The sequence below is a fragment of the Lutra lutra genome, chromosome 13, assembly GCF_902655055.1.
Source record: "Lutra lutra chromosome 13, mLutLut1.2, whole genome shotgun sequence".
In the NCBI taxonomy this organism is placed as follows: Eukaryota; Metazoa; Chordata; class Mammalia; order Carnivora; family Mustelidae; genus Lutra; species Lutra lutra.
The window spans coordinates 3,696,937-3,709,562 of record NC_062290.1 but is presented as its reverse complement, the minus strand read 5'-3'; the positions used below and the strand labels follow the sequence as shown (position 1 = coordinate 3,709,562).

The window sequence follows — 12,626 nt, the reverse complement described above, 5'->3', positions numbered from 1 at the left end:
CTCTGGAAAACAGTATGGAGTTTCCTCAAGAAGTTAACAATAGAGCTACCCTATGACCCAGCAATTGCACTACTGGATATTTATCCCAAAGATACAGAGGTAGTGAAAAGAAAGGGCATATGCACCCCAATGTTCATAGCAATAGTCCACAATAGCCAAACTGTGGAAGGAGCTGAGATGTCCTTCAACAGATAAATGGGAAAAGATGTGGTTCATATATATAATGGAATATTACTCAGCCACCAGAAAGGATGAATACCTGCTGTTTGCACTGACGTGGGTGGAACTGGAGGGAATTATGCTTAAGTGAAATAAGTCAACCAGAGAAAGACAATTATAATATGGTGTCACTCATGTGTGGAACATAAGGAATAGCATGGAGAACCACAGGGGAAGGGAGGGAAAACTGGGAAGAAATCAGAGAGGGAGACAAGTCATGAGCTACTCTTGACTCTGGGAAACAAACTGAGGGTTGTGGAAAGGGAGGTGGGTGGGGGGATGGGGTATCTGGGTGATGGGTATTAAGGAGGCAAGTTAAGTTATAATAAGCACTGGGTGTTATACACAACTAATGAATCGTTGGACACTACATCAAAAACTAATTATGGGGGTGCCTGGGTGGCTCAGTGGGTTAAGCCTCTGCCTTTGGCTCAGGTCATGATCTCAGGGTCCTGGGATCAAGCCCTGCATCGGGCTCTCTGCTGAGCAGGGAGCCTGCTTCCCCTCTCACTCTCTGCCTATTTATGATCTCTGTCAAATAAAATCTTAAAAGAAAAACCCAAAACTAATTATGTTACTATATACTGGCTAAGTGAAAAGAAGAAGAAGAAGAAGAAGAAAGAATAAGGAGAAAGAAGGAGGGAGAAGAAGGAAGGAAGAAAGAAGAAGAAGAAGAAGAAGAAAGAAACATTCACATTCAAATATATAACTTTTTACAGGTTAAAAACATTCACAGGTTTTCACTATCCCATCCCACTGTTTCTCAGTGATTGTGAAATTTAACTTTTCTCAATGTTTGAGAACCTTTTTTTTTTTTTTTAAGGTTTATTTATTTGGAGGGGGGAGAGAGCACCCAAGTAGGGGGAGGGACAGTGGGAGAGGGAGACTCTTAAGCAGACTCTCCACTGAGTGCAGAATCTGATGTGAGGCTCGATCCCACAATCCTCAGATCATGATCTGAGCTGAAATCAAGAGTGGGGATGCCCAACTGACTGAGCCACCCTGGTGCCCCTTGGTAACCTATGGTGGAAAATTTTGTTCATGAAATCAATTGTAGTCTGACAGTTCTTCTCACCAGAAAATATGCCAAATGAGAAGATATGAGTATTTTAAATTGTATAGGCTATAACTGTGTAGTAGAATGTGTTCTTTTGTCTGCTTTCAAAACGATCCATAGGATACTACAACACCTCTGCTTTCTATTCTACCACTAGCTACCTTTCCCTCCTGCCAGGTGCTTCTCCTTACCTACATCATGGACTTTTTCCTTCTCTTCCTCTGTTCATGGCATCTCCTACATGCACCTCCCTACATGCTTCATTTAGATTCTTAGCCCTCTACTCTTTTCTTGACTGTTCTGAATCTTAGCCATCTTTCAAATTTTAATTTTTTTGAGATATAATTCACAGACCATAATTCAGCCTGTGGATGAAATGATTAGATAAGAACTTTAAAGTCTCTTTTAACTATGCTCAATGTGGAAAAGGAGAATGTAGCAAATCAGATAAAATCAACTTCAAGACAAAGGGAAAGAAAACCATTCTGAATGATAAAAGAGTCACTTTAGCAGGAAGACATACCAGTATGTATGCATGTGTCGAATTAACAAAGCTTTAAAATACTTGACAGAATTAAAGGGAAAAAGGCAACTGTACTATTACAGGGAATTTAATCCCCACTGAGCAGCTGATAAGACAAGTAGGTAAAAAGTCAGTAGAGACATATATAATCTAAAGAAAACTAACAACTACATCATCTTGATCAATAGTTACAGAACACTACACTGTGCAACTGCAGAATACACATTTTTTTTTCAAATAGGTTTGGTGTGCTCAGCAAGATAGACCTAGTGAATTTGAAGGGATTTATAGAATACAGCTTATATTCTGTAACTCCAATTGAATTAGAAACCAATAATAAGATACCTAAGTAAATCTCAAGTATTTAGAAACTAACCAACACATTTCTTCACATTTTTCACTTCTCCTTACATCAAAGAAGAAATTGCACTGTGACATCAAAAGGGTGGAGGAAGGGAAATACGTGGCTCTGCACCTGCCACAAAGCAACTGATGAGCTGCTGAAATCTGCCAGAATTACATTTTGTCAAACTTGGGAACCTAGTCAAAAGTGGAAAATTTGGTGAAGAAAGAAGCTCCTACTTTGTGGCAGAAGAGTGCAGCAGCATTTTAAACTGCCTGCCTATTAACTATATCAAATATACACGAAGAGCTAAAGGAAGCCATAAACATGGAACTAAAGGAATTGGGCCAACAGTGTTTGAAGAGACAGAGAATATCAATGAAGAAATTATAAAAAGGAGCCATACAGAACTTCTGGAGCTGCAAAGTACAACTGAAGTGAAAAACTTGTTATGGGAGTTTAACAGCATATTTAGGCAGGCAAAATAGAGTCAGTGAATTTGAAAATACAAACTGAGATTATCCACTCTGAGGAGCAGAAAAAAAAAGAACATTGAAAAATGCACAGAACTTAAGAGACCTGTGAGACACCAACAGATGTACTTACATATACATAGTGGGAATTGCAGAGGGAAAGGAGAGGGATAGAAAACTTTAAGAAATATCCAGAAACTCCCCAAACTTGCTTTAAAAAATAGCCATAAAGATATACATCTAAGAAGCTTAGTAAACTCCAAGTAGGATAAACTCAGATCCATACCCAGACATGTAGTCAAAATTATCAAAATCCATACACCAAGATAGGATTTTGAAAGCAGCAAGAAGATATCTGTTACCTACTAGGAAGGGTTTTTCAGTAAGATTGAGAGCTGATTTCTCATTAGAAACCATGGAGACCACCAGTCAATAGTATAACATATTGAAGGTCTTGGAAGAAAGACTGTCAACTAAGATTTCTATATCCAGCAAATTATCATTCAAGAATGAAGGAGAGGGGCGCCTGGGTGGCTCAGTGGGTTAAAGCCTCTGCCTTCAGCTCAGGTTATGCTCTCAGGGTCCTGGGATCAAGCCCCACATCAGACTCTCTACTTAGCAGGGAGCCTACTCCCCCCTCCCCCCAATGCTGCCTGCTTCTCTGCCTACTTGTGATCTCTGTCTGTCAAATAAATAAATAAATCTTTAAAAGAAAAAAAAAAAGAATGCAGGAGAAATAAGAGGTTTCCAGATTTCAAAACAAAACAAAAAAAAACAAAAACCAGAGAGAGCTCATTAACAGTAGGCCTGCTCTACAAAAAATGCTTCAGGCAAAATGGAAGGACACAAGACAGTAACTAAACCATTAGAAAGAAAATTGAACACTGGAGCACTCAGCATGGAGTCTGCTTGAGGTTCTCTCCCTTTCCCATCCCTCCACTTAAATGCATGCTCTAAAATAAATCTTAAAGAACAAAAAAAAACTTAATGAGGTTTTGCACCCGTCAGATTAGGTTTTACCAGAAATAACAAGTGTCATGCACTGTTGGTGGTAATGAAAAGAGCCATTGTGGAAAATAGTCTGGAGACACCTCAAAAACATGAAAAGAGAACTACCATATGATCTATCAATATGGTAGTAGATGTCTCATCATCAGGAACCACATAAGTTAGAGGGAAGTGGTGTGATGTTCTTTAGGTGCTGGAAGAAAGGAATTGTCAACCCCAAGTCCTATACCAAATGAAATATCTTTCAGAAATGAAGGGAAAATCAGGACATTTTTCAGATGGAGGAAAACAGAATTTGTCTCTAGGAGCATGGATAGAGGCAATTTTAGAAACAAAAAGGAAACAATAAAAGAGGGAAACTTGGAGCATCTGTGTACAGAAAACAGATAACAGGCTTCAGACTGTTATTCTTGGGAAATCCAAATCCTGCTTGCAAGATTATCCTTTGGCTGGCATTGGGATCTTGCATTTCTGGGGGGTTAGCACCATTCTCAGAATTGGTAGGAAGGGTTGACTATGCCTAAAACTATGCAAACTGTTGGGTTTATGCTGAAAGAGCCTGGGACCAGTCCCTACTAAAAAAGTTGGGCAGTGAGCCTCTAATGGGCTTCCTTGTTAGTGTTTAACACATGTTGTCACAGGTCCTTGGTGGTGGAGTTAAGTGGGTCATGTATTACTCCACTGGGAGAGTATTCTTGGATGCTTGTTCCTGGTTTCCTTTAGACGACGTCTTTTGTACCATTTCTCTCTGGTGATTTTGCTTCGTATCCCTTTGTTTGTAGCCATGTGTACAATCATATGATGAGTCTTGCAAATCCTAGTGAACATCAAACCTGGGGGTGGTCTTGGGGACCCCTGACACCAACAGGAAGAAAGGAAACAGGAAAAATATGGGTAAATATAGGAGGCACTCCTCTTGCACATGAATTTTCTAAACTAATTTTGATGGTTGGTGCAAAAATTATTATATAGTCTGATGTGATTCTAAAGATAGAGAGGAAATACTTAAGATTACCAGAAGGGCAAGAGGATTTAATGGGAGGTAAAAGTTTCTATACTTCCTTAAACTGGAAAATGAAGATACCAGTAGACTGCTTAGTTATATGTATATAATGTAGCTCCTAGAATAGCTACTAGAAATGTTATATAAAAAACACACAGCACTGGAGAAATCAAAATAGAATTCTTAAAAAAAAAAAAAAAAGTTCAAGTAACCCAAAAGAAGTCAGTAAAAAGAAAACAAAGCAAAAAGAATAAAATGATCTAAATACACCAGCCAAAAGAGGGACTGGCATAGTAGAGTAAGAAATAGCAGCAATGACAACAACAAACCCTATATTTTGTCTAAATGAAACTTCAAACATTATAACATAAGCAAGTTAAAAGGATAAAAAAAATCATGCAAACGTTAACCAAAGGAAAGCTGGAGTGGCTTTATATTAAATCAAGTAAGGTAGACTTCAGAGCAAGGAAAGTTACCAGACACAGGGTGATAAATGGTCAATTCCGGGAAGACCATGATCCTTAATATGTATGCATCACATAACAGCTTCACCATATTTGAAGAGAAAACTGAAAGAAGAAATAGACAAATCAACGATTGGGAGACTTTAACACCCTTCTCTCAATGATGGAAATAGTGGACCCCAAATCAGTTAAGAGTTTTTGTCAATACAATCAACCAAGAGAATGTAATCTCTACAGAACACGTCACCCAACAATAGTAGAATACATATTCTTTTCAGATGCCCACAAAAACATACTAAGATAGACATATCCTGAGCCATAAAACAACACATAAGACACAAGAATTTGTTTATCTTAACAAAAGTAGAAACTGATAACAATGTGTGTTTTCTGACAACAGAATCAAACTTGAAATCAGTAAGAGAAAGTTGACAGAAAAGCCTCTAAGCACTTACAAAAATAAACTACACACTTATAAGTTATCCATGCATCAAAAATGAATTTCAAGAGAAATAAAAATATACATGGAAGAGAATGGAGAAGAAAATACAGTATATCAAAGTATCTGGAATACAGCTGAAGCAGTCCTGAGAGGAAGACCTGTAGCACTGAATATGTATGTTAGAAAAGAGTAAGAGTCTCAGGGGCGCCTGGGTGGCTCAGTGGGTTAAGCCGCTGCCTTCGGCTCAGGTCATGATCTCAGGGTCCTGGGATCGAGTCCCGCATCGGGCTCTCTGCTCAGCAGGGAGCCTGCTTCCCTCTCTCTCTCTCTCTCTCTCTCTCTCTGCCTGCCTCTCTACTTGTGATCTCTCTCTGTCAAATAAACAAATAAAATCTTTAAAAAAAAAAAAAGAGTAAGAGTCTCAAGTCATTAAGCCTCTACCTCAGGAACCTAGAAAAATAGGAGCAAAGTAAACTCAGAGCAAAACAAATAGAAGGAAATAATAGTGTTAAAGGCAGAAATCAGCTGCTCTTCTGGAAACAGTGACATTGAAACAACCTCTAGCAAGACTAAGAAGAAAAAAAAAAGAGTAGACACAAATCATCATATCAAGAAAGAAACAAAGGGTCACCTGGGTGGCTCAGTCAGTTAAGCAGGTCATGATCTCTGAGTCCGAGGATCTAGTCCCACATCGGGCTCCTGGCTCAGCAGGAAGTCTCCTCTGGCCCTCCCAAATCAATGCTCGCTCGCTCTCTCTCTCTCTCAAATAAATAAAATCTTAGAAAATAAAGAAACAAAGTTTATCTCTACATACTCTGAAGCCACCAAAAGAATATCCACCCATATACTTTGCAACTTAGCTAAAATGAACTGCTTCCATGAAAAACTACCAAAACCCACCCAATATGGAGTAATTAGAACAGCTCTGTAACTATTAAGGAAGTCTAATTTGCAATCTAAAAATTCCTACAGAAGAACTCTATGGGCCCAGATGTTTTTACTGTGGAATTCTGCCAGATCTTTAAAGAACATTTAACACAAGTGCTACATGACTTCTTCCAGAAAATAGAAGAGGAAACACTTAATAATTCACTCTACGGAGCACATATTACATTGATACCAAAATAATTACATGTTATTACCAAGCACAGTTTACTTTAGGAATGTAAGACTAGTTCCATATTTGAAACTTAGTGTAATCCACCATATTAATAAACTAAAAAGAAAAACCACATGATTGTATCAGTTGATGCAGTAAAATCATTTATTTGACAGAATTCAACAATAACCATAGTGGGAAAAAAAATTCTTGAATGCAGGAGAACTCCTCTACTTCAGTAGGGACATCTACCAAAAAATCTATATCTAACTTTTTTTCTTTCCTCAGTGGGGCTTTTCTTGGCCATTTACCTTTTTTTTTTTTTTTTAATTGCTGAGGTATACATAATATAAAATTTACTGTTTTAACCAATTTTAAATGTACAGGTCAGTGGTATTAAGTATATTCACACTGTTGTAAAACCATCCCTCATCTCCAGGTCCAGCACTGCTTCATCTTCCCAAACTGAAATTCTGTCCATTAAAAACTGACTCATTCCCCATTCCTCCCAGATGTTGGTAACCTCTTTTTTACTTTGTCGCTAAGGTTTGCCCATTCTGTGTACCTGCTGTAAGTGAAATCAAACACTTTTTGTCCTGTGACTGGCATATTTCATTTAGCATAATGTTTTCAAGGCTAATCCTTGATGTTGAATGTATCAGAATTTCCTTGCTTTTTAAGGCTGAATATATGTCATTGTATGCATATGCCATATTTTGTTTATCTGTTGATGGACATTTGAGCTATTGTGAATAATGCCATCAGAGACTTTGGTGTACAAGTATAGAGTGGTAGATAGCTAAGAGTGGAATTGCTGGATTGTAGGGTCCATTATACATTTACTGTATGAGTAATACAACAAAAAGCTGGATTTTTCCACAGAAACCACACCATTTTACATTTCCTATAAGAAATGCACAAAGGTTCCATTGTCTCCCCACACCCTGCCAGAACTTATTCTTTCCCTTTTCTTTGGTAATAGCTATCCCAGCGAGTATGGCATGGTATCTCATTGTGGAATAGTATTCTTAATGCTGTGAGACATAACACTTTCCTCCTTATGTCAAGAATAAGGCAAAGCTGTCTGCTTTCACCACTCTTTATTATGCTATTAGTACTGTAATAAAGCAAGAAGAGGAAAGAAAACGCATACAGATTTATATAAGGGAAGAAATAAATCTGGCCCTATATGCAGATGCCATGCTTGTCTATGTAGAAAATCTCAAGGAATCTAGGAGGAAAAAAAAAAAAAAACATAGAACTAAGTGAGTTCAGTCATGCTGCAGGATTTAAGGTAAACAGAAAATTGTACTTTTATTTCCTAGCAATGAACTTAGTGTCACTGAAATTAAAAATGTAATAGCATTAGAAGTTTGTAGGTATCAATCTAACAAAGCATGCATGGCTTTGTATGCTGAAAACCACAAAATGCTGATGAAAGAAAAGAAAGAACATCTCAGTAAATGGAGAGACATACCATATTCATGGATTTGAAGAGTCAATGTAGTAAAGATATTAGGTCTCCTCAAATTAATATAAAGGCTCATGCAAATCTTGTCAAAATTCCAACGAGGTTCTTTGTTTTGTTTTGTAGATACAGATCAGGGTTCTAAAATTTATAGGGAAAGGATATATCTTAGAATAGCTAAAATAACCTTTAAAATGAAGAATAAGGTGGGAGGAATGAGGCTAGCTGATTTCAAGACTTAAACTACAGCCAATCAAAGCTGTGTTTTTGACAACATCACAGACATAAGATCAAGAGAAGAAAGGAGAGGACCCCTAATTGACCTATGAGCAATGTGAGAAGAAGGTTAATAGTCTTGAACACGTGGCACTAAGAGTTTGGGTTAAAAGCGGGATCTCTGAAACTCACCAGGGTGCCCCACACCAGCATTCTTCCTGATTTGGCCCTGGTTAGTGGCTTAGGTTGACTAGTGCATGTGGCTGGCTTCTGGGTGAGCAGGAATGTGTTTGTGTTACAGGCATTAATGGCCTTCAGGGATGTGGCTGTGGCCTTCACCCAGAAGGAGTGGAAGTTACTGAGTCCTGCTCAGAGGACCCTGTACCGGGATGTAATGCTGGAGAACTACAGTCACTTGGTATCACTGGGTAAGGACAGCTTGTCTCAGGTCTCAGACTGCCTGTGAGCATCTTAAGATTTTATGTAACAGCTGCCATGCTTTTGGCTCAGAAAGGAAAATTGTATTTTCCCTGTACCCACACAGGATGTCTGGGAGTGTATGGTCTGACACTGAATTGCCAGGCCTCTTCCGGGGCTGGGCCCCTCCTCCACAGTGATTTTCCTTCAGATCTGGGAATACCAGTATTCACTTAACCACAGTGTACTGCCTTTAGATCCAGGATTCCCCCCTCCCTTTACTCATCCTTTCTCAGCACTCAGAGAGCCTTTGCACACCTCCCCGTGCTTCCCTGGCTCCTTTTGGGTTACTGCATTTGCCTGTTGACTGAGTTCTGCCATAGCCTCTTAAGCCTCTAACCTAGGGTCACCTTGGTTTCTTTCCCTGTGAGTAGGAATTGCCTTTTCCAAACCCAAACTCATCACACAGCTGGAACAAGGGGATGAGCCCTGGAGAGAGGAGAGCGAATGTCTTCTGGACCTTTGTCCAGGTGAGTGGGAAGCAGTGGGCAGACGAGGAGACTGGGCAGTGAGGCACTCAGCAGATAAGGAAGGAGGGCACCTGAATTTCTGGGGAGGGCTCTTCTTCAGGCCCCCCTCCGTGCCATCCTGCTCCCCCAGAGAGGGCTTCCCTGGCATCCTCTTTTCCCCCAGGCAGCCTCATTCCACTCATGTGGTATCTCTTTTCCAGCACCTTTTCTAGTTCACTGATCTCTGCATTCTTGGCTTTTGTTGGTTTATTCTGCATAGCATTTGGCCTCTGGTCTTCTGCCCCTGGGAGACACTGTTGTTTCTGTTCTTAACCTGGTAGCTTCTTAGTGCATCAGTTCTCCATAAATCCCCATAACCTTGTTTCTTTTATGATGGATTATTTAAGATTACAACAGGGTGTATAGAATTGTATGATGAGTGCCTGTGTGCCTTCCCTGTGGTCTGAGAGACAGACGTTAAAGACCAGAAAACAGTCCCTGCACCTTCCCTGGTTTGTCTTGCTCTCCACCCCACCCCACCCCCGAGAATCCAGTTTCCACACGCGCATTCTCATGTGCCTCAATCCTTTCTACCCCATCTGATGGGTCCTTCAACCATATAGTGTTGTTTGCATGTTCATAAATGTCTCTACACATAGTATTGCAATGTACACATCCTTCTAGAACATGCCTTTTTACTGTCTTTATGTGAGAATCATGTTAAAATGTGATTTAGTTTATACTTTTAAAAACTGTTAGATTGATTCCATCATAATGAATATTTCTATTTTAATGCTGTTGAATTACCAGTTCCCTTCTTTTGAACATGTATTTCCAATATTTGGCTATTAAATAATGCTATATATTCTTGTTATTTCTGTGGAAATAAGGGAAAGAGTTTCTCCAGGATGTAAACCTAGGAGCACAGTAGCTGGTTCTTAGGCATGGGTAGCCTAGAGATTCTTGTTACACATCCTCACCAATACTAGGTATTGTCAGACCTCGTTTTCCAGTCATCTCTTCCTTTTGCAGTGAAACCTTACAGAGGCTTTGCTTTTTCAGGGAGCAGGAGTATCTTTTCCTATGTTGTTGGAGCAGGAATACCTTTTCTTATGTTTGGTGATTTGTCTGCTCAGAGAGTTTTCCTGCTTTTCATTTGGGCTGTTTCTGTTATAATTATATAAATTCCATATAAATTCAGGGAACATTCAGGTCTTTAATGCAGTGGGAATTAATTTTATGTGAATGTCTGGAGGTAAGAATAATTTTTTTTTTAACTGATTTAGCTTTTTTATTCTTTTAATAGTCCTGGCATTTTATTTTGTTTCTAAATATAACCATATATCTGGACTTGTACTTTATAGCAAACTCAGTGCTTTTTTTACGGAGAACTATTGTATAAGCTATAATTATGGCATAACACAAAAATATGGTATAAGGTGTTACAGTATAATAGTTAAGAGATGATTATGAGGTATATTATCAAAATATATTAGACTACACATATTTATTTAAGACCTTACGTATTTGAGAGAAAGAGCAAGTGAGCATGAGCAGGGGTGAAGGGGGGCAGAGAGAGAAGCAGACTCCCTGCTGAGCATGGAGCCCAACACAGGGCTTGATCCCAGGACCCCGGGATCATGACTTGAGCCAAAGTAGTTGCTTAACCGACTGAGCCACCTAGGTGCCCCTAGACTACACATATTTATAAAGCATAAAATTTATTGTTTTGACATATGTATGTAACTATGAAAACATTGCCACAATCCAAATGCCAAGCCTACCTATCACCCCAAAGTTTCCTTGTGCCTTATTATAATCCCTATCTCCTATCCCTCCCTGTAATAACCTCCTTTCCTCTTCCTCTCCATACCCAGGTAACCACTGATCTGCTTTCTATCATTATAGATGTTTACATTTTCTAGAATTAATATAAATTGCATAATACAGAATATATACCAGATTCTTTCACTCAACAGTTACTTTGAAGTTCATCCATAATGTTGTGTGAATTAGAGTCCACTTCTTACTGCTGAATAGTGTTCCATTATACAGATATCACTATTTATTTATTCATTTATAACATCTTAATTTTTTTTTCAGTTTTTCTCACAATTTATTTAACCATCACCTATTGAAAAACATTTGCGTAGTCTCCAGTTTTGACGAATACAAGTAAAATAAGTGTGAACATTCATTACAAGTCTTTCATTTCTTTCAGATAAATACCTGGGACTGGAAAGGCTGGGTTGTAGGATACAGTATATATTTAGTTTTTTACAGAACTCAAAAACTGTTTTCCAGAGGGGCTATACCATTCACATTCCCCCTAGCAGGGTATGAGGGGTCCAGATGCTCCACATCTTTGTCAACTTCGTATTGTTATTTTAATTTTGGGCATTCACAGAGCTGTGTAGTGGCGTCTGTGTTTTACTTGACGTTTACCTAGTGACTGATGATGTTGAGAATCTTCTTGTGCTTATTTGCCGTCTGTATATATATCTCTTGTGAAATGTCTTCTCAAATCTCGCCCATTTAAAAACTTGGTTTCTTCTATTTTTTTTTTTTTTAAGATTTTATTTATTTGTCAGAGAGAGAGAGAGAGAGAGAGATCACAAGTAGGCAGAGAGGCAGGCAGAGACAGAGGGAGAAGCAGGTTCCCTGCCGAGCAAGGAGCCCGATGTGGGACTCGATCCCAGGATGCTGGGATCATGACCCGAGCCGAAGGCAGCCGCTTAACCAACTGAGCCACCCAGGCGTCCCGGTTTCTTCTATTTTTAATTGAATTCTGAAAATTCTTCATATATTCTGTAGAGAAGGTCATTATCAGATGTTTGATTTACAGGTATTTTCCCTATGGCTTCCTTTTTATTCTTTTAATAGTGTCTTTCAAAGAGAAATTCTTAATTATGATGTCAATATTCAGTTTTTTATCTCATGAATTTTACTTTTGGTAGTGTATTTAAGAAATCTTTGCCTGATCTAAGGTGAAATAGATTTTCATATATTTTTTCTTTTAAAAGTTTGTAATTTTTATTTTATATTTAGCTCTATAATCTATTTTGAGTAAATTTTTATACTTAGTACCAACTTTGGATTTAAGCATATTTCTTTGTTTTTGCATACAAATACCCAAATTTTCCAGCACCATTTATTGAAAAGGCACCCTATTCTTTATTGAATTGCCTGTTTACCTTTGTGGTAAATTAGTTAACCAAATGTGTATGGGGTCTATATTTGGACACTTTTTTTTTTAAGTTGGCTCCATGCCCAGCATGGGACCCAACATGGGGCTTGAACTCAAACCCCTGAAATCAAGACCTGAGCTGAGATCAATAATTAGATACTTTTTTTTAAAGATTTTATTTATTTATTTGACAGACAG

The 12,626-nt window shown here is 38.5% G+C and overlaps 1 protein-coding gene across 9 annotated transcripts in view; it reads left to right on the top strand.

Annotated features, from left to right (window-relative positions):
• The window catches only part of ZNF169 (zinc finger protein 169), a 57,577-nt gene that overhangs the window by 21,006 nt on the left and 23,945 nt on the right, over positions 1 to 12,626 (top strand). For 7 of the 9 annotated variants that reach the window (XM_047699871.1, XM_047699876.1, XM_047699875.1 and 4 more), the window contains 2 exons: positions 8,617 to 8,743; positions 9,167 to 9,262. In XM_047699871.1, coding sequence (XP_047555827.1) covers positions 8,617 to 8,743; positions 9,167 to 9,262 — 223 coding nt within the window. Of the gene's footprint in view, positions 1 to 4,405; positions 4,518 to 8,616; positions 8,744 to 9,166; positions 9,263 to 12,626 lie in introns of those variants that run through there. The other 2 variants (XM_047699870.1, XM_047699869.1) reach the window with 1 other exon arrangement.